Raw genomic sequence first — 22,932 nt, forward strand, 5'->3', positions numbered from 1 at the left:
CTCGTTACGGATGGTTGTGAGCCACCATGTGGTTGCTGGGATTTGAACTCTGGACCTTCGGAAGAGCAGTCGGGTGCTCTTACCTACTGAGCCATTTCACCAGCCCAAGCCAGTGGTTTTTAACCACAGAATAAGCAAGAAAGTTTTTAGGATTTTTTTTTATAAACAATCAGCTTCAGCATATAGCACAGACAGAGAATTTAAAGGCCAACTCTGGGTCCCACTTCAGCCCATTCCAGGCTGGTCAGGCTCCAAACCAAGTCTGGTCTACAAACCAAGTTCCAGGAAAGCCAGAGCTGTTACACAGACACACCCAGTCTCGAAAAAGAGTTGCCCAAAAGCCTCTGGCTTCCACTCCCATTACAATACCTTCTGCTCTCAAGCAGACACCTATAACTTTGTGGGGTGTGCCCTATGATGGACTGACTAAGGAAGACAAGACTAGGGCCTGGTTTACTGATGGTTCTGTACATCATACAAGAACTACCAGGAGTGATCAGCCACAGCATTATAATCCCGTTCTAGGACAATGCTGAGACACTATGGCAGTTTTAATGAGACTGGCCCTCAGCTATTGCTCCAGTTTCATCCTGCCTGCTTCCCACCCTGTTCCCTGCCATGATGATCATGATCTGACACTATAAGCAAACCACCAGTTAAATGTTTTCTCTTGTAAGGTGCTTTGGTTATGCATCTTATCACAGCAATAGAGTTGTTACCAAGATAGACACCAGTGAAGGGACATTTTTACAGTGGGCAGAACTTTGGTTAATATACATAGCCATGGATTTTGCTTGGAAGGAGAGATGGAGGGAGTGTGGTTATTTACTGAATCAGAGGCTGCAGCCAATGGAATGGCTGAGTCATCAGGGACCTGGAAAGAACCTGATTGGAAAATTTGGTGAGAAAAACATCTGGGGATTTCTCCAAATGGGCAAAGGATATGAAGATACTTATGTCCCATGTAGATGCTCAACAAAAGGTGACATCAGAGCTGAAGGGGTCTGCAACCCTATAGGTGGAACAACAATATGAACTAACCAGTACCCCCAGAGCTCGTGTCTCTAGCTGCATATGTAGCAGAAGATGGCGTAGTCGGCCATCATTGGTAAGAGAGGACCCTTGGTCTAGCAAACTTTATATGCCCCAGTACAGAGGAAGGCCAGGGCCAAGAAGTGGGAGTGGGTGGGTAGGGAAGCAGGGCGGGGGGAGGGTATTGGGGACTTTCGGGGATAGCATTTGAAATGTATATAAAGAAAATATCTAATAAAAAAAAAAAGAAAATTGGGAGAGGTTAAGGATGTTCTAAGTCACAATTCTGTGGCCAATATTAGTTACCAACTTTAAATAAAAATAAAAACTCTTGATCTGTAGAAAAAAAAGTGACATCAGCAGAGGATTTCAATAATGAAACAAATAGGATGACCCAGTCAGTTTATCTCCCTGGCCATCCTTGTCTTTTCCCAATGGGCCCATTAGTAAAGTGACCATGGTGGCAGAGATAAAGGTTACGCATAAGCTGGACAACATGGACTTTCACTTGCTAAGGATGACCTGGCTGCAGCTGTTGCTGAGTGGCAGATTGGCCAGCAACTGAGACCAACACTGAGCCACTGACATGACACCATTCTCTAGGGGATTTATGAGTCAGTCACTTAGTGTCAAAGTTGACCACTTGACTACACTGGACCACTTTCTTCTGGAAAGGGCAATGATCTAGTCTTACTGAAACAGATAGTTCTGCACATTGGTTTTCTTTCTCTGCAAATAATGCTCTGCCAAAACAACCATTCATGAACTACAGACTGCCTTATCCACTGGTACAGTATTTTACACAGCATTGCTTCTGACCAAGGAACTCACTTTACAACCAGAGAAGTGTGACAGTGATCATGAAATCCATCTTTCCATGTTCCCTGCCATTAATAAGAAGCTGGCTTGAAAGAACAGTAGAATGGCCTTTAAAAAAAATAATACTGCTCACCCCTCCCCCCATTACCCTCCCCCACTCTCTCCACATGGTCATGGCCAGCCTCTACGTCTCTACTCTCTCCTTCTCTCTGCCTCTACTACTCTCTTAACTCCCTTCCCCATGCTCTGAATAAACTCTACTCTATACTATAATAAATAATAATAATAATAGGGGCTGGAGAAATGGCTCAGTGGTTAAGAGCACTGACTGCTCTTCCAAAAAGGTCCTGAGTTCAAATTCCAGCAATCACATGGTGGCTCACAACCATCCATAATGAGATCTGATGCCCTCTTCTGGGATGTCTGAAGACAGCTACAGTGTACTTACATATAATAAATAAATCTTTAAACATAATAATTTTATGTATTTTATGTTTATGAATGTTTTACCAGCATGTATATGTGTACCATGTATGTGCCTGGTGCCTACAGAGGTCAGAAAAAGACACCAGATCCCCTGAAGCTGGAATTATCGACAGTTGTGAGCTGTGGGTGATGAGAATTGAACCCTGATTGAACCCTGGTGTTCTGAAAATGTAACTGTATTCTTAACTACTGACCCATCTGTCCAGACTTTCAAGGGAATGGCCTTTTGTAGATACAGTGTCATCAGGTGGCAGTTGCCTGGAAGAGGGGTGACAGGGTTCTCCAGAAGGCAATATATGCTTTGATTCATCATCATAAACGTGTGTGTGTGCGCATGTGTGTTACAGTTTTGTTTTGTTTTGTTTTGTTTTGTTTTGTTTCACAGGTCCAGGAATCAGGGGGTAGGAAAGAGAATGTTTCTACTCATTAACACCCCTAGTGACCCTGTTTCCAAAAGTTCTGCTAGCGTAGAATTTTTGGCTCTAGATAGGAGTGTGTTCCTGGAGACACAACAAGCATTCTCTTAACCTGGAAGCTTGGGCTTTCCCCTGGCCACGGGGTCAACAGTGTTAAGGAACGGTGACTGACCCAGAATACCGAGGGATATTTGGTTACTTCTTCACAATGGAGGGAAGGACAATTATGTCTGGAAGCAGGAGAACCTTTGGGGTGTTTCTTGGTGTTACCATGCCCTGATTAAAGTCAATGGAAAACTATAACCCAATCTAAGTAGGATGACAAAGGGCTCAGACCCTTCAGAGATGGAGGTATATGTTACTCATCAACTAAAAGAACCAAAACCTGCTGAGGTGCTGTCTGGGGGAGCAGGGAATACAGACTGGTTAGGAGAGGAAGGTAGTCATACCAGCTAAGGACACATGACCAGATGCTAAAACAAACACTGTACCTGACATGAGTGTTTCTAATCTATTTTGTTAAGACTGTTTGTGCATATACACATACAGTAAGCAGATCTTTGTATTTTCTTTACATATAATGTAACATAATAGACTGAGATAATATTAGTGGCTATTAGTATATTCAAGTTAAAAGACACTGAGAGATAAAGCATTCGAGAGAAAATATATACCTAGCTTGCAGTTGTACGTGGGATAGTTAAGTCATGCCATATTTTGATATGGTGGCTGTTTTCTTTAGAAATGAGACATGACATAAGGAGATGTGACTGTCTCGAGTGGACGGGGGTGAGCTATGATGACTAATCTTGGTTAACTTGGCCATATCTGCTGGAATCAACTTACAATGCAGCAGCTAGGTGGGTCTGTGGGGACCTTGCTTATCTGTGGTACTTACTATGTTCCGGGTGCTTTCTTCTCCTGTACTTTGCCACATGCTCAAATATTCTGTTCTGAGACTGTGACTGAGAGCAAGTCACACTGAAAGCACTGCCTGTCCCAAGAGCAAGGCTGAAGCAAGCTTAGAAAGCTGGTTTCAGAGAGGCCTGAGACAATAATGACTTGTGTATCAGGAATTTGGTTTGTAAAGATGAAAGTGATCTTTGACAAGCTGCCATGTGCTGACCAAAGATTAAGTCTGGATCACTTCCAACATTTCTCCAGAGACCGGAGCAGTCCTTACCTGACCCTGTTCGTCCCACAATGCCTATCTTTTCCTTGGGCTTGATGGTGAAGGACACTTTCTTAAGGACCAGAGGGAGATTTTCCCGGTATCTCATTTCTGCATTCTCAAAGGTTACTTCTCCCTCCTGGGGCCAGTCATGGGGAGGAGCCTTGTTCTTGATTCTGGCAGGTGCTTCCAAAGAGAGAGTCTGAGGAGAGAACGAGTGCTTCAGATTCTTGTGGTGTAGCAAATCTTCTCAGAGAGGGCGAGCGTGGCAGCCAAAGTGGCTGCCACCACTGAACCCTGCTATAAAAGAATATTTTGACAGTAAATGTTCACAGCCCACAAATCAGACTGAGACACAGACATGGCTACTACCACAGTTTGCAACTGCGTGCTTGCACAACACTGCCGCCATGGACAGAAGGAAGACCTTTGGGTGGAACATGAGGCATTCCCATCCCTCAACAAGTTTCATTGGAATCCTCTGAAAATATTCCACTTGAAACAGAACTACATCACTGGCCTGAGTTAAAACTGAAGTAAGGTATTTAACATTTAGCGAACATCTAAATATGTTGGCCAATCCAAGAACTACAGACTGCAATTCCAGCTTTGCCAACCCATGGCCGTGTGACTCACACATGCCACCCACAGCTTCATGACCTGCTGCACACGCTACGCATGACATTGCAACCCACTCAAGCCATTTCTGCTCTTTAGTTCCTCATTTTCAAACTGTGCAGGACTGGCCCTGGGAACACATGCCTACAGTAAAAGGCTGTTAGAACGTCCTGTGTGATTTGTTTTAGCAGTCGTCCCTGTATTTTAAAACTTCTCTGGCAAATAGTCATTGACTTCACACCACTAAGGTGAAAAGCACAAGGGAGCATGCATGTGAGTGTGTGTGAGTGTGTGTGAATGTGTATGTCTGAGTGTGTGTGTGTCCTGAGTGTGCATGTGTGAGTGAAAGAACCTAGTGGGGAAACCCCCACTCAACTCCCGATTCGGCGTGCACCCAAAAAATCACGAAGGACCATCATCTTGATGTAAATACATGAGGACATTTAATTACAGAGCTCCAGACCGACATGCATCCCACACAGGAGATAACGGATGTCGGCCACGAGGCTCAAAAGCTAGGGGTTTTTATGGGGTAAGAGGCTTAGGGGTGTGGAATTCAGCATAGCGACACACTATTGGCTTATTTAAACATTAACAGAAAGATTACAGGGCATCAGGACTTTGTTCCTGTGGGCTGGGGGCTTATCTTTGTTCATATAGCAACCAGTTGATTTTACCCAGCGTCAAGGGGCAGTAGACAGAGGGGAGGTTCCGGCCAGGTGGTGTTGACCCAGACAAAATAGCCCTGCTCGTACAATCTAGCTGTTCTTAGGAATGTCTTAACAACAGCCCTGTCTGTTCTGCTTTGTTCTCGGCCCCAGGCTGGGGGCTCATAGACAACTCTTTTACATGAATCACAAGATACAAAATCTCATTTTCTTTCATGAGTGTGCATGAATGTGTATGTGTGAGTTTTGTGTACTGAGTGTGTGGTTGTGTGTGTGTCCTGAGTGTGCATGTGTGAGTGTGCATGAATGTGTATGTGTGAGTGTGTGTGTGTGTGTGTGTGTGTGTGTGTGTGTGTGTGTAGAGGAATGGAATGACTGTGCTGGGATTGGAATCTGGATTGAAGGCTGGCATCAGGAAAGCAATCTTCAAAAGAACCACTAGTTTGAGCAGCGTCCACTCTCCCTCCACTGTCTAGTATCCTGCTCTCTCATCAAGAGCAATGTTCCTCCGTGTTACATTATACACGTGTGCTCAGCACAGACCACAACACTGCACAGAACAGGTACATCACAAAGCTACCTGAACTTTTTATGAGAATAATCATTTGTTAACTTTAAGAAACAGCTGGGGCTGGAGAGATGGCTCAGCGGGTAAGAGCACTGACTGCTCTTCCGAAGGTCCTGAGTTCAAATCCCAGCAACCACATGGTGGCTCACAACCATCCATAATGAGATCTGACACCCTCTTCTGGTGCATCAGAAGACAGCTACAGTTCACTTATATACAAAAATAAATAAATCTTTTTGGGCGAGAGCAAGCAGGGACTGAGAGAACAGAGATGACTGGAGCAAGCAGGGCCAACTGGAACAAGCAGAGGTCCTAAAAATTCAATTCCCAACAACCACATGAAGGCTCACAACCAGCTGTACAGCTACAGTGCACTCACATAATAAATAAATAAATAAATCTTAAAAAGAAAGAAAGAAAAATCTGATAAAGTCAGGTGGTGGTAGTGCATACAGCCTTTAATCCCAGCACTCTGGAGGCAGAGGCAGGTAGATCTCTGAGTTCAAGGACTGCCTGGACTATAGAGTGAGTTCCAGAGGTTTTGGACAGCAGGGCTACACAAAGAAAAAACCTTATCTCAAAAATAAAAGAAAGAAAGAAAACTTATCTGACGGAGGCTAGCAAGATGGTTTAGCAGGGGAAGGTGCTTGCTGCCATGCTCCACAGTCTGAAGTGAATCCCTGGAACCCACAGATTAGAAAGAGGGCCTCAATCCCCACAGGTTATCCTCTGACCTCTACATGTGGACATATGTACCACACACACATATACAGATACTAACTAACCAAATAAATAAATACATAAAATGCATATTTAAAAAAATCTTCTAAGTAAGCCACACATGGCTTCACATATGTGAATCTCTAAAGCCCACACTTGGGAGGCTAAGGCAGGAGATCATGACTTCCTGGCTAGCCTGAGCTACACAGAAAGAGCCTGTATCAAAAGAAATACGTAAATGATGTCTTCTGATAATCAATGATGTTTATTCTCACATTAGTGAAGACACATCTGCTAGAACAGTTCTCAATGGGAAGAGCTCTGCAAATCCACCTGACCACCAGCCTCATAGACCATGAGCGGCGTTTGCTTCACTGTGAGTCATGGTGTAAATGCAGTGATCCTCAGGGTGGTTTACAGAATAGGTGATCTTGAGAAACATGCAGTCCCCACCAGCCCTGCAATACTTCTTTCTACATAAAACTGCTTGTAGAGTTGCAGGGAGGACTTGAGCAAGACAAACCTCAAGGCAAAACTGAGAGGCTGCAGGGGAGGGTGGGAAGAACCAATAGTCTCAGTAGCAGCCAAGCCTATTCATTTCTGTGGGTAGTATAGACTAGAGTTAGCCATGCAGCTTTAACACAGAGCCCGGCTCCTGCCTCAGAGACAAGGCCACACTAATCTGTTGGCCCAGTGCTCTGTGCACTCAGATGCAGATTTCTGTGCCCTAGATTTAGTTACAGTCTAGACCCGGGCATGGTAATGAATATTTGAAGAATCTCCTGTTCATTGTGGGATTAAAGAACACTCCCTAATTATCTCTGACTGGTTAATAAAAGGCTGAACAGCCAATAACTAGGCAGAGGAGAGGGAAAGGCTAAACTCCCGATCCCAGTCGGGGTCCCAGGGAGAAGAGCTAGAGAGAAGCCTGTGAGGATCCTGGAGAAGGGCCACGCATGAGGCAGGGGGAGAAAGGAGAAGGTCACCATGAGATCAGGTGTGGGGAAGAGTCAGCCAGAGAATCCGCCATGAGAACACATATGTAGCAGAGCAAGTCAGGGCAACTCACACTGCAATAACTCAGGTGTGTGGCTGGGGAAGTGGTTAGATAGCACAGTGTTAGGAATATGTGCTCAGTTATTGTATTTAACGGTTGTTGAATAAACTTAATAGGTCTCAGTAGAGATTATTTGGGTTATCGATTATTTTCTCCAGGTTAGGACAAATTTCCACCTTTAAATTTCATCCTCTACTAATCTCCATCAAAGGCCCAGCAAGGGATCCTGGCGGCCATCCTTAGTCAAGGAATTAGTCCAGACTATATATTCAAATAACATATTTTACTTTATTCTTTAATTTACTTCAGAAGCAGGGCCCAGAGCCCCCTGAGCTGAAATTGACCCGAATGCCCACTCCCTGAGGATACAGCTACAAAATACTTCCTTCCAAACCTAAGGCTTGGGGAACATTGTGGAAGAGGGGGCAGGAAGGCTGTAGGAGCCAGAGGACCAGAAACTTTGCCGTGAGATTGTGTCTCCTAGTGATTTCAGAAGCAACCCCCATAAGGTCTCACTAACATGGCTCCCCAAACATGAGCTGAACAAGAAGGACACCAGTGCACATGCCAAACTCCACAGGAAAGGCACTGAAAGCCTCAGCCCTGCACAAAGAACGACGGCAGCTGATAAAGCTGGAAGTGGGGGAGGTGGCCCTCCCAGGGAAGAGCACGCAACTGGAACTCTTCCAGTACTGCCAACCGGTCAGGCAGTCCTGAAGACATACATACATACATACATACATACATACATACATACATACACAAGCAACACTGTATGAACTCAACTAGACCAGATTAAGAATGAAAATGATGTATGGTTTATACTTCAGAAACAGGGCCCAGAGAGACCCCTGAGCTGCAACTTACCTGGGTGCCTCTTCCCTGACAATACAGCTACATACATAACACAAAGCTGTATTTGGGGAAAAAAATATATACACATGCAATTACAATTGATGGAGAAAGGGACTGTGAACTTGAGAGAGACTGGGGAGGGGCATACAGGGAGTAGTGGGGTGGACGGAAGAAAGGGTGAAATATTGTAACTTAAACACAATCTCAAATAGAAGTAAAAAAAATTAAGTATAGAAAATGGTGTATGGTTTTAATCAGTATAAGGAAAATGCTATGTAGCCTCCCATAAGCCTGAAGAAGGCTGAGCCAGAACTTGACCTTGTTGCCACTAAGAAGATTATCTAGGGTAGAGCCTTCCTCCCTAGATCACTCTATTGTTCTGCCACTGCCACTGTACTTCTTCAAGATACTGCTACCTGCTGAGAGGCCCCCCGGAGCTATTCTAGAGATTAAGCCCGCTCCAAGGATGAATTAGCGGGAATGGACTTCCCCCTCCCTGCCTTTTATAAAGCGTGTCCGCCATTAAAAATTTGAACCTTGAGCAGACTAGCATGTCTTGGTTCCATTATTTCTCAACCAGCCTAGGCTCCCTCTTCTCTTCCAGATTCCAAGATCCCTTCCAGGCTCGAACACGGACATGTGAGCCGCTGGCCGGCCCCAACAATGTTACATTAGCTTAACTGAAAAACAAGGTTTCTGAATGTGTCACTGTTAACTCTAGAAAGCAGTCAGTGCTTTCTAGAATTTATCAGTCTGTTCAGGAACTCTTAAGGTTGAGACTGCTGATCCTCAGAAGTGGGGATGAGACAGGTAGAGAAAGTGAGGCTCCTCACCCACATTCAGGACAGAAAGAACAAAAGAACTCCAAAAGGAGTCAGAAAGGCCTGCAGCATCCTGACCTTGATATAGTGGTTGATCCTCTCCACAGAAGTGAACCGTGCTTCTGTCTCCGATGCCAGTCTGACGGTGAACTGGAATAGTCCCGTTAACTGAAAGTGAGAGATAGGAGCGAAGAGAGAAGCCTTGTCAGTACAGGGCGGGCAGGCAGAGGGCGCTTCCTAAACCTGCAGCCGCCACACAGACCCAACCAGCGCCCACACATGCAGCATGAAGTCTCCAGCCCCAGTGGTTGTCTTGCACTTAACACCACACCCAATACCCTCATAGAACACAGCACTGAGCCACACCGGTGCACCATGCTCTTGGTTTCCAGTTACACATGTCTTAAGCTGTGTAACCGCTGAACCACCCTCAGCCTGTTACTGGCAACCAGAACACACGGAGAGTCCAACCTATAAGCAAGTAGGGAAAACACTTCCAGGAAGTGCTGTAAGAGACAGCACAGCCCTGTGCACCTTAGAAGACTGTGTGGCACACAGCCAGCTGGTGAGTCTAGACAAAAGCCTGGGCATCCACAAAGAAACCCTCTTTGGAGTTCATTTGCCTTATTTTTATCTTTGCAATATGTTAAAAAACAAACAAACAAACAAAACAGCCAAAATCACATAACAGGCCGGGTGGTGGTGGCTTATGCCTTTAATCCCAGCACTTGGGAGGCAGAGGCAGGTGGATTTCTAAGTTTGAGGCTAGCCTGGTCTACAGAGTGAATTCCAGGACAGCCAGGGCTACACAGAGAAACCCTGTCTCGGAAAAAAAAAAATCACACAACAGTACAATAGTATAATAACTCCTGAGAACCAGAATGTTCCCTGAATATATAATCCATTTATAGTCAATGCTGCTTCACGTACATTCCTAAGGGTTCCACTCCATTCTGTGAAGCAGAACCCTAACACTACCATGATATAGTTAAGTATTTCAGCTCATGCCTCTCTAAAATATAATGACTCTAAAAATACAGCTCCAATAACACTTTTAAAATTTGATAGAAGCCGGTGGTGGCGTACGCCTTTAATCCCAGTACTCGGGAAGCAGAGGCAGGCGGATTTCTGAGTTCGAGGCCAGCCTGGTCTAAAAAGTGAGTTCCAGGACAGCCAGGGCTATACAGAGAAACCCTGTCTCAACCCCCCCCCCAAAAAAAAAAAAAGATAGAAATTACTTGTGTAGTCTGATGTCAAACACCTTTAAATAGTCAGTGGTCAAATTCACAGATTCCTTTGGAGCTATTTGAGGTCCTTCAATCATCCCTCGGGATGAGACGGCTTATGCTTATTTATTACATTGGGAGAAAAAGAATTGTAAACAGAAAGTACAGTGAGCAGCAAATGGAAGCTGGTACACTACTCAGGAAAGTAGAAAGGTCCCAGTGATGAGACGGCGGTGAGCACACCTGTAGGTACACTTTCACATGTTTCCTTAGAAGATAATGTGTATTTCTTTTCTTTCCTTTTTTTGACACAGGGTCCTACTTGGCTGTCCTGGAACTTGCTATGTATGCAAGTCTGGCCTCAAATCATAGGGATCCCATTGTCTCTGCCTCCCAACTACTGGTATTGAATATTTCTGTGCTAGGCATGGTGGCATACAGTTTTAATCCCAACACTCAGAAGGCTGAGGCAGGCAGATTTATTTCTGAGTTCAAGGCTAGCTTGGTCTACATAGTGAGTTCTAGGAGAGCCACGGCTAAAAAGTGAGACTCTATCTTAAAACAAACACATGTATTTAATACACATAGCAATTATTTTAATTCTAGATTCTTCTCCCCAACTCTCTTCCCTAGTCAAGTGCCCACAACCCAGACACTGACCTGCACAGCATAAGAGATGGCAAGCCCCGCATAGGCTGAAGGGATCTGTCCATGCATGAGAACAATCATCAGCCCAGTGGTGGTAATCAGGGCAATGCTGATGAGGTCCAGCCGCACTGCCAGCCACCTCATTGCACAAGTGAACAGGAAAAAGGGAGCTTGGTTGTCATCAAGAAGCTCCTGATACCTGTGAGAAAGAGGAAAAGGATAAATAGAGTGCCACACAACCACCCGCATGGGCTGATGTCAAACCTCCAGTGGATCACAGAGTCCAGGGCAAGCACTTTCAGATCTTCAACCACAAGAATTACCTGGAAGCTTCAGAAACACAGGCTGCACATAGGAGGGCACACACAGGGCGTTCTAATGTTAGTCACCCTTTGAAAAACACTAAAACCCACACTAGAGATGTTAGGGAGGACAAGATGTGGAGGTGCACACTTTTTATCTCAGTATTTAGGAAGCAGAGGCAGGTGGGTCTCTGTGAGTTTGAGGCCAGCCTGGACTAAATACAGAGTTTCAAACTAGCCAGGGCAACATAGTGAGACCATGTCTTCCCGTCCATACCCCCACACCCCAGATATGGTTTCTCTGTGTAGCCTTGGCTGTTGTTGGACTTGATTTGTGAACCAGGCTAGCCTCAAATTCACAATGATCCTCCTGCCTCTGCCTTCCAAGAACTGGGATTAAAGACATACTCACCGAGACCATGTCTTTTAAAAAAGCAAAAAGCCTAGGGGCTGGAGAGATAGCTCAGAGTACTGTCCTTGCAAAGGGACTCCACACAAGGCAGCTCACAACCTCATGTAGCTATATACAGTTCCAGAGTTCTTAATGCCCTCTCCTGGCCTCCCAGGGTTTCTGCACACATGCAGGGTACATACATTCATTAAATTTATTACACACACACACAGGGAGAGGGAGAGGGAGAGGGAGAATTTAAAGACTTTTTTCGTGTGTCTGTGTGCAGAGTGGCATGTGTGTACCCGTGTGCTTGTGAAGGCATGAGGAATCTTCCACCTTATTTACTAAGGCAAGGTCTCTCAACCAAACTTAGAGTTGACCCACACAGCTAGTCTACCTCACCAGCTCACTGTTGGGATCTTGTGTCTTAGCCTTTCAAGGCTGAAATCACAGGTGAGCTGCCATGCCCATCTGGCAATCGCATGGGTTCGAAGGCCCCCAGTCCTCATGCTCGTAGAGCAAGTGCTATACAAACTACACGGCCCTTGAAGTTTTAGAAAGCTCACTACAAAAGTCAGTCTTTTCTTACCAATTTCCGGGTACCCAGTTCCTCTTTCCACAGACAGCTACTTACATCCTTTCGGAGATATCTAAACGCACACACATACACTCTCAAAGGAAGCATGTCATATATCCACGTTTGTCTCCTGGGCTGTGTTTCTATCTTCTAATTTTCTCAGAAAAGGTCTTAGCAAGTGGCTGAGTTTCAATCAAAGACAGTTCCATTGCATCAATAATACTTTTGGGGATGGATGAGCTTTTCCATCCCAAGCTCTGGCCTTGAATGACCCCTTGAGGTCATTCTACCTTAGAGATGCCAGTTACCCTCTGAAACCTTTGGCCCCCAGCCGCACTGACCTGTGTAGAAACTCCTGCCTTTTGTTGTAGGCATGGATGGTAGCCAGGCCCTGAATGCTGGATGTGATGTGGGAGAGGAAAGGAGACTGCGTGATATTGTCCAAGCGCTTTAGCTCACGAATCAGGACCCTGGGAGAGAATGGGTTCTGAGTCACAGCAGGAAGACAGCAGCGATGGCCTCATCTCTCCCTGAACACACCCTACTTACCTGGAGACAATGTGGAGAAGTGAGAAGAGGATGAGGAGAGGCCCCACCGCCACGAGGAACCATGGGAAGACTCCAGCAATCATTCCAACACAGAAGAACACCAGGATTACATTCTGGATAAACATCTCAGCCTGGAACGGCAGACGCACATCCACTGCAGAGACCACAAGAGAACAAAGTTTCAGACTCTTGGACCCCACAAACAAGGAAAATGGAGCTTAATAGGTTTTTGGGTTTTTTGTTGTTGTTGTTGTTGAAAACTATGAAATTCCTGAGGTCTGTATATTAACGTCAACATTTTATGAAGGAAAAACAAACCCAGCTGCTCTCACTTTCCTGTGAGTGGTCTTCCTCTTCCACCTCTCTTTCTGGGTCAGTTTCTCCTACTCCTGCTAAACAGTTCCCCACTATAAAGTATTATATGTCAACATAATAAAATACTAGCCCAGACAGAATACATGAAAACATGTACAAAGGAAAACAAAGATAATCTATCTTCTTACCAACACAAGAAAAACTGAAACATACGTAATCATTAAAGACTACAGAACCTTCAACAGCAACATCTCCTCTTTTTAGCTACGTTCCCTCCACCCCCTTCTTTGGGCGGAGGTATCTTCATGAAAACCACAATCCTTCCACCTCAGACTCCAGTGCAAGGACTGAACCAACAGGTCTAGCTCTTTTGTCTGTGTGTGTGTGTGTGTGTGTGTGTGTGTGTGTGTGTGTATCTGTATATATATGTTTGTGTGTGCTGTGTCTCTGTGTGTACAGGTATGCATGTTTGAGAGTATATGTGTCTTGAGTCTCTGTATGTACATGCATGTACATGTGTGTATATGTGCACATGTGTGTTTGCATGTCTGAGTATGCATGTGTCTATGCAAATGTGCACAATGAGCCTAACATGTGTCCAGAAGTTGAAACATGTTATGCACCAGTTCTGGTACTGAGCCTGCTCCTGGTTCCTTTTACCTCCGGCCATAGCCTTCCACTGGCTTACTGACCCCTCAAACAAGCTCCTCCTGAGGTTGACCACTGTGCAGGAAATAGATAAAAACTAACTTTGAGGGAAAAATTCTGAGCCCAATTCCCAACCTGGTCACCCAATAGCTGTATGATCTTGGGCAAACTACTTAACCTTTCTGGATATAACCTTCTTGTGTACTGGATGGGTGAAACAACAGATGCCTCACAGAGCTGTTGTGTGAATTAGGACAGGTACATAAAGCACCCAGTGCTGTTCATTGCAAGATGCAATACTAGATTCTGGATGCTGAATACTTATGAGTTCTGGTGCTGGCACAGACAGTGCTGCACACAAGAAGCCCACCAGAAGCTGTGTTCTAGGACTGCAGATATCCCTTCCAAAGCCCCTCTGCTCTCTCAACTCTCTGTCCTTGTGTTCAAGTTGGATTGGCAGAAAGAGAACTCAGGCAAAATACTGCTGATGTGTTTTGATACATATTGTAATGATACGTACTGGCCCCCAAGGCCTGGTTGCTTGGGACGCTTGAGGAATGAGAGAATCACACATACAATGTGACCTTGCTCCTTGATTTAAAATTACTGGTTAAATAAAGATGCAAACAGCCATAACTGAACAGAAGAAACATAAGCCAGGTTTGGGGATCCTGGGCTTGGGGTCAGATGAGACTGCAAGGAAAGAGAGGAAGGTGGAGAGAGAAGACGCCATGGGGTAAGAGTCTTAAAGTCATGGCCATGAGGGCCACCTATTGGAGTTAAGAGGAGCCCAGACAGAACATAGTAAGTAATAACTTGGGGTTATCAATAGGAAAGATTCTAATAGTATAGTTGGGTAGATGCCTGCCCAGCAACTGAATGATGAAAGGCAGGTAGAAGCCTCTGATTAAGATTAAATATATCCACAACACTGATGCAAAGGCCAGACTCTGTTCTCAGTCTTAGGAGAGACAAAGCTGCATATCTCTTTGTACTGAGGAGTTAGGGGGATAAGAGAGGGGTTGAGGGGGTTGGCACCCAGAAAGGCCAGAGGCAGCGAGCACTGGTTGTACTCCAGAGTGTAAGACAGGACCAGTGAGAGATACCTTCATCCATGTCTTTGGAAAACCTGTTGAGAATCCTTCCTGTTGGGGTAGTATCAAAAAACTTCATGGGGCTCCTAAGGATCCTTCGGAATAGTTCATCATGGAGCCGGGAGGAGGCTCTCAGTGTGCCCTGGGGAACAGAGACACAATAATCAGGCCCAGAGACCCGGGTACCCAAGGAAAGCTCACTTCCTACTCCTGTAGGTGACCACTGTGCAGGACATCCATTCCCAACACTGGGAAAGTACAAGTAGTCAGAAGTCACAGGTGACTAACAGGGTCCACATTATTCAGTGGGGCCACCCTACTGTACACATCCGCCACACCAAGCCTCTCCTGTGACCTGGAGAAGGGCGTGCACCACAGCCCACCCATGGTGATACCTTGACGAAGACAACTCCTCGAATGGCTTTCAAGATCAGCATGACTGCCATGGAGAGGGCGTAGATGCTGGCGTAGTACTGCATGAAGGGGTTGTCCTTCATGCTGTCACTCACGAAGCTTCTGTTCCCTTGATACACTGTGCTGTTCTGTTTGGATGTAAGTTACCATGGAGTAAGATTCCCGAGACAACTAGGTCACTTTCAGCTCAAGGAGAGAGATACAGAGAATGACCACGGGCCTGCTCATGGCAAACGCAAGGCAGTCTTGCTGGGCACTTCTTTCTCTAGTGGGTGAACACAAGGAGCTGGCTGCTGCACTAATTACTGACTAGCTCTTTAGCCCCAGGGTTACCCGGGGACTTTTTTTCTGTTCTGTGAGACTATATTATTTATCCATTCCCCAACCTGAGAACATCTTTGTCCACTGCTTTTTCTCCTTAAATTATCTTTTAACTGATACACAGAACAAAGTTACGCACATTACTAGGGTATCCCATGATGTTTGTAAGGGTTCTTTTTAGGAGTTTCTCTAAAACAGTCAGGGACTAGGGAGGCAAGGCCACATTATCAGACACAAAACTCTCAGCAATGTGTAATCTCACCCCGCTTCCTTGCTTGATCCAGTAGCTTAGCCACCAGGTGCTGAAGGCAGTGCTGCCCACATTCAGCATGAAGAGGACCATGATGACCAGGAAAGCCAAGGGGCCCCCTGCAGCCTGGATGTAGACCCAGTAGACTGACCAAGGCACAGAACCTTGCCCTTTCTCCTCCACCTGCACAAGCTGCCCTGGGAAAGAGGAAAAGATACATGACCTTAGAAGGGAATAGTATGCCAGAAAACTTTGCAGGAAGCTGTGGATGTAATTAAAGTACTACACTCTGCCCAAAGACCCATTTAACACTGAGTTTGGTCACAGACTCCGGCTTTGGTGGGCAGTGGGAAGACATACATAAGCCAGACAGTGAGGAACTGTGTAAGTTAGAGCCAGTTACATACACTGTTCTCTACTGTGAACAACTGCACAATGTTGGCACAAGTTTCAGGACCTGGGTCTGGTACTGTCCAACTGGGGAATCTGTTTTTCCCAAATGAACTCTATTGCTTTGGCCTGTCTAGGGAATTTCCTCTTTATAGGGCTCTTCCTCTCATGCTAAGGCATGTACACAGCAGCGTAACAGAACCTTTAGCCTCGAAGGGCACGAGATTAGAACTGCCTCCTCGCCATCAAAAACATTCAGTCACTGAACACTCTGTCAGCACCATCTACAAGATGAGGTCTCAGAGGGACCTCACCAAAGACAGTGTCATAGTTTGCAGGCCAGGCCAGTGAGACATAGGAACATAGGAACACTAAATGCAACAGCAGAGTCACAGTAGGCCACTTTCCTAAACCTTCATGCGATAGCTAATATGATGTTTTACGTTTCAATCACTGTGCTTAAGAAGTCTATAAAACAAAACTACCTCTTGGTAAGTTTTCAAACCCAGGAAAGTGGCTGAGGTGCTTATTTAATACATCAAAGCAGACCTGGCCTCCAAGTTCTGTATCCCTCAGTCCCTTACCTGTTACAGGGTACAGATGGCACACCCCACTCTCGACCCTGAACTCTCAAGCCCAGGAGTGAGGCTGCCCATCCCCCAGAGGTTCTTCCCAGTCTAATCCAGGCATTTTTGTTATTCACCCCTTTTGTAGCTTTGGCCTCCTGGGTGATCCTGGCTCCCCTCTCTTCCCTCTCCTGTCCCTCTCCTCATTCCCTCCCACTTGGTTCAGTCATGACCACTCTGGACTCTCTCAGACATGTCTGCCTCTGACTGTCTCTTTTTTATCTATAATAAACTTGCTCCTACAGCACACCCAGAAGCAGTCAGGTCCTTTCCTTGCCTTTTCTCTTTATCATTCAGCTCTAACTAAAAGCTACACTGGGCCAAAGGGAGGTAGCTTCCTAGAATGTTAAGGGCTATTCTTATCTTTTTAACAAAATTGTTATGCACAAGGTTAACCTGGCTTCTGCAAAAATGTGTGCTTATACTTAAACAGAATGTAACCTTTCACTTGCAGGATGTGTGCCTGCACAGAAATGGAATGTAACTTCCTTTGCCTTTACAACTTTCTTTTCTTTCTTCTTTAAATTATTTATTCCTTTGTTTATGTAAATGAGTACACTGTAGCTGTCTTCAGACACATCAGAAGAGGGCATTGGGTCCCATTACAAATGGTTGTGAGCCACCATGTGGTTGCTGGGAATTGAACTCAGGATTTCTGGAAGAGCACTCTTAACCACTGAGCCATCTCTCCAGCCCTCGAGTCACATTTCCTGTGACTCGATGCTGCACCCTGGGAATCCCAGTGCTGGATGCTGTAGTCCCAGCAGGCTAGTATCTAAATAAAAAGCCTCTTTGGTGAATCTCTGAACAACCCCAGACCCATACATAACATAAGTCACAAACCTCACAAGGAGGCAGGTAGTTCCCACCCAGGACAGTAATTATCCAACAAGCAGGGTTGTACCCTGGACCATCTTGTAAAAACAGGCAGATCACCTGAGAACCAGGACGGGCAAGAAGCACTCTGACTAGAATTGCCCAGGTATTCCTCTATTTAATCCTAAAGCTCATGTCAGGCCACTACGAGTGAACTTGGGGTCACTGGACCCTGTTATCCGCACCCCTTCCAAAGGCAGTCACACTGAATAAATGTTCTCTCTTGATTTTCATCATTACCTGGTAAACTCAGGACTGTTGGCTGAACCATTTATTGGTGCTATAGAACCCAGGCTTTAATCCTAAAAACTCCAGTTATAAGGTAAAGAGGTGACTCAGTAAAGAGGTCATTAAACAAACTGCATTTTCTTCTGATGTCAAAGGTGATGTATGGTTCAGATTCACAGCCATGAAAATGCCTACATCATACAAACAGCCTCTCAGACCCCAATCTGGTAAGAAGTCCAAGCAAGAAAACTGCCGCCTGTAACTTGTGTAGAATTCTCTGCAAACACTGCCAGGACCAGGCAATAAGCCCACTGCTCTAGCACAGACTCTGAAAACAAAGCACTCGGCTTTATTAACTCCAGCTTTAACTGTGACTCCAATTGTAATAAACATAGTAAAAAAAATGCCTTTTAGACATGGAAAAATAGCTTCAGACATATAAAAATCCCCCACTACACCAAAGGCTGCATTTGATAACCAGATACAGTCCTAGAACCCCATGATGCCCAATGCACAGCATTTAAACAGAAACCAAGAACAATGCTCTGCACATCTCAAGAAATACCACGTTGATCTGCTCTGTGGGGGAGACTCCCCGGGGATCCTGACCCTCAATTCAGAGACTTCTGCTAGAGACTGGACCCGTCCTTCAGCTAAGACAATCAGTTCTTGCTCAGGACACCAAAGTAAGTACAGAGGCGAACAGAAGGGAGGGAGGGAGGGAGGGAGGGAGGGTCAGCAGGCTGACTCAGGATGATTCAGCACTATTTACCCACAGCAGACTCCATTCCTTGCATGAAGAAAGGGCAAAGGACCAGAGGTCAGCTAACTTCCCTTGTTTGAGCACACCCAAGGTCCCACACCTAAATTATCTGGGGACTTTGTTATTCTAGAAATGTAACACAGTGACAGGAAGTGCTATCTCCACCTGGCATTTTTCCTGATAAACCTGTCAAAAATGTCCTTACCTTCCTCCGACTTCACTGCCTTCTCCTTCTTCACTGACCCTGGCTTAGGGCCCTTGTCTTGTGATTTTTGTGAACCACTGGCTTCCTTTTTCGAGTTAATCTAATAACATAAGAAAAAAAAACTCCAGTCATAAGATGTTCATTCAGATGAATGTCTAACGGACCCACACTAGAGAAGCAGTCATTGACTAATAACAAAAATGTGACACACCCAAGTTCTTATTTATTTTTTGATACTAAGCATCTGGGTCAGGCCTACACTGACCCTGATCTATCTCAGTCTCCTGAGTGGTGGGAGCACAGGCCAGACACTGTGCCCACACACCTGCTTTCTACACTGACCCCGATCTATCTCAGTCTCCTGAGGGGTGGGAGCACAGGCTAGACACTGTGCCCACACACCTGCTTTCTACACTGACCCCGATCTATCTCAGTCTCCTGAGGGGTGGGAGCACAGGCCAGACACTGTGCCCCACACCTGCTTTCGAGACAGGGTTTCTCTGTGTAGCCCTGGCTGTCCTGGAACTCACTTTGTAGACCAGGCTGGCCTTGAACTCAGAAATCCGCCTGCCTCTGCCTCCCGAGTGCTGGGATTAAAGGTGTGCACCACCACTGCCCTGCTTTCTTAAGACATCGTCCTACAATAATCTACACTAATTTCCTGTACTAACAATCTCTTAAATGTTTTGCAATCCACATTCCTACGCTGTTAGTCCACTGACATTTTTTGTCCACTGAGCTGGTCGAGACCTTACCTCTCAAAACAAAGAGTTCACTACATTATCCTCTAATTTGTCCAAGGGATAAAGTCACACTGGAGTCACGCCCATTCCTGCATCTCTGACCTGCCACTTTCTCCCTCTGCAACCACAGAACCCCAAACTTGTCTGCTTGCTTTTGCACTCTGCACTGGTGGGCTGTCAGGTCCTTTCCCGTTTCATGGCTTCCCATGGCTCCACTCAGCAGCCACACGACTTCCCATCATTCCTTAGCCACAGTTCAACTTCCCACTGCTGTGCCCTCTTCCCCCTCCTCCTTTCAATCTTAGTCAAAGCTGCCCCTACCCGGATGTGTTCAGTTTGTGTAAGGTGACCTACATTCCCCTGCAAAAAAGCTCACATGTGCCCTCAATACTCTGTCAGCACACTGCAGTATCTGATCAGTTACCTGTGAGAGCAGAAAAGCGCTGGTCTGCCCTACAACACCTAACATCCACCAAAGACAGAGGTCCCCTACTCAGTACCTGCTGCCAGAACCACCCACCAGAACAAGGCCCGAGGGAATCAGTGACCATTCATCAAACTGAATCTGTGAAACAAACAAATGACCCCCATAAAACCATTAAATGCTTTCCTGTTACATTTGCCAAGGCCCTGTTATATTTTTAGAAAATTTCCTCCATATAGGTCACTGAATTCCATTTTACATGATATAGCATACCCCCAGCAGGCTTGCCAACTAGACTTTCTAAACACACAGTGAAAATTTAAAAATATGAAATCTATATAGAGCTAAATCTGGGACAGAAGATAAGGCTCTAAATATATTTCATACAGTCCACGAGTAAATGCGCTGTCTGAAATGATATTACCTTCTGTGGACTACTTTCTGGGATAAGTGTATTACATATTACTAAACGCAGCAACGGCAAGCAACCACTACGATGCGTGTGTCAGGGCTCACAGTATTCTCTCCAGCCAAACAGTCCAGCGGTTCAGTATCTATTTTTCGCTTCTTGGACAATTCAGTATTTTAGCTTCTCTCCCTCTGACTTTCCTCTCAAGTTTACAAAGACAAGGCAACAATCTGAAGAGTGCAAAGCTTCCCAGAAGTCATAGCAGACCATAAAACTTAAATCTGTACCACAGTGTCTCTTGGGATGTCACTGGTAATCCCAGCAAGGCAGGAAGTCTACCACAAGGTCTAACCAGCCAGTTAAGCAACAGTAAGCTGCACTGCATGGGATACTGCAAAAGCAAACCACTGAGGTGACAGGAGAGGAAGACCCAGGAACATCCTGCAGCAACCTCCAAGCCCAGCCTACTTCACTCCCGGGACCCTAGGAGAGAGGGGCACTGACAGGAAGGAAACAGGTCCTCTGGGACTGCTCCACGCTGAGTCTGTCTAGCTTGGAGTTCCTGTGATGGGCTGAAAGCTGACACCTCTGGGTGCTGCACAGGAGGTGGACACAAACTGGAGAACCGAACTATCCTCGTCAGCAAGCTGCTTAGCTCACTTGAGCCCATTTTCTCCTCTCTGAGAGTGGGAAAGGATCATATTTGGCCATACAACTCTAATAAAATGTCTAATGAGATGGTATCTAAAGTATTTAACCCAATAACCTCAGTGCCAAATCAGGATCCAAGATACCATGAATTATTTCCAAACACACACAGTATGTAACTCCCTTCCCTAAGTGACACCTTGTTTACTTGTATGTCCACAGAGAGCCTCACACTGCTTTAGTCGGTTTAAGGAGCGAACCTCTCCCCTCTCCCGCTCCTCATCCTGCTCTTCCACAGGAGAAGGAGCAGGTGAACACAGCACACAAGTGTGGTCGTGGGAACCCATAGGCAAACAGAGTTAAACTGGGCTCTTCTGGCTTCCGTGCCATCATGTCTGCCTGTGTAGAAATGAGACATACAAACGCAGTAGGCCTTACCTCAACCGGGGGTGTCTCTCCCAGCAACAGGTTATTAAAAATCGTAGCGTAATCCCCATTTAAGTTCATCAGCTCCTCGTGGGTACCTCTCTCTGTGATACAGCCTTCTTTCATGAAGATCACCTCATCACAATCGACCAGGTACTGGAGACAATGGCGAGGAAACACAAATTGCTGACATTCCTGCAAATCCATTCAAACCTCCAATCTTATCTCAGTCTGTTTCAGACAGAGATGCTTTGGCTGCCCATCTGACAACATGAGACTATTTCAGGTTGTCAAAATAAGATACCACTGGGGTACAGTGGACCAAGACCTGAATGCATACAGCAGACTACCCCCGCCAAACAACCAATCAGCAGTCTACAGTCTCAAGACTGAGAGCCTTTGCTTTAGCTTACTGTGCCCTATGACACAGTCAGACAGAGTTTCTTGTGTCTTCTGGTGTTGAGGTTTGGTCTTTTGCCATCTATTATAATGCTAAGGGAGGGCTCCCAAGACCTGGTTGTCCCAGAAACAAGAGAGTCCACACATAGACCTTATCCTCAAGTTATTTCTGATTGGTGAATAAAGATGTGGACAGCCAATAGCTGAGCAGATGAGACATAGGAGGGGTTTAGGGTTCCCGGGCTTTAGGGTAGGGGAGAACAATAGGAGGAAGAGAAGAAGGTAGAAGAAGAGAGAGAAGCCACCATGGGGCAGGTGAGTCATGAAAATGCCATCCTGAGGCCGGGCGTGGTGGCGCACGCCTTTAATCCCAGCACTCGGGAGGCAGAGGCAGGCGGATTTCTGAGTTCGAGGCCAGCCTGGTCTACAAAGTGAGTTCCAGGACAGCCAGGGCTATACAGAGAAACCCTGTCTCGAAAAACCAAAAAACAAAAAACAAGAAAATGCCATCCTGAGGGCTGGCCAATTGGAGATGAAACATAGTAAGTAATAACTCGGGGTTATCAATACCAATACGGATTAGACTCTAGTAGCATAGAGGGTATACATGCCCAGTTCTTGTACTGATTAAGGCTATTGTAAATATAAGGGTTGAGTGTGTCTTTTATCCAGGAGCTAAATAGCCAAAGGCAGGATGGAAACCCCAGGACAGGACTAGATAATCTCTACAACATTGGGTGGTGGAGCTACAAAAGCTTCCCAGGACATTTTATATCCTGGCTGAGTATGGTATAGCATAGGCCTTTGATCCCATACTCAGGAGGAA

General features: G+C 45.7%; 1 protein-coding gene across 2 annotated transcripts in view; it reads right to left on the bottom strand.

Moving 5' to 3' along the window:
- The window catches only part of Abcc5 (ATP binding cassette subfamily C member 5), a 96,187-nt gene that overhangs the window by 21,904 nt on the left and 51,351 nt on the right, over positions 1 to 22,932 (bottom strand). For both annotated transcript variants that reach the window (XM_021184648.2, XM_021184649.2), the window contains exons 16-25: positions 21,720 to 21,863; positions 19,058 to 19,157; positions 15,982 to 16,166; positions 15,380 to 15,526; positions 14,997 to 15,126; positions 12,928 to 13,081; positions 12,720 to 12,848; positions 11,118 to 11,304; positions 9,310 to 9,399; positions 3,937 to 4,126 (exon numbers count right to left, since the gene is read on the bottom strand). In XM_021184648.2, coding sequence (XP_021040307.1) covers positions 3,937 to 4,126; positions 9,310 to 9,399; positions 11,118 to 11,304; positions 12,720 to 12,848; positions 12,928 to 13,081; positions 14,997 to 15,126; positions 15,380 to 15,526; positions 15,982 to 16,166; positions 19,058 to 19,157; positions 21,720 to 21,863 — 1,456 coding nt within the window. The remainder of the gene's footprint in view (positions 1 to 3,936; positions 4,127 to 9,309; positions 9,400 to 11,117; positions 11,305 to 12,719; positions 12,849 to 12,927; positions 13,082 to 14,996; positions 15,127 to 15,379; positions 15,527 to 15,981; positions 16,167 to 19,057; positions 19,158 to 21,719; positions 21,864 to 22,932) is intronic.

Source organism: Mus caroli, chromosome 16 (assembly GCF_900094665.2).
Source record: "Mus caroli chromosome 16, CAROLI_EIJ_v1.1, whole genome shotgun sequence".
Classification (NCBI taxonomy): Eukaryota; Metazoa; Chordata; class Mammalia; order Rodentia; family Muridae; genus Mus; species Mus caroli.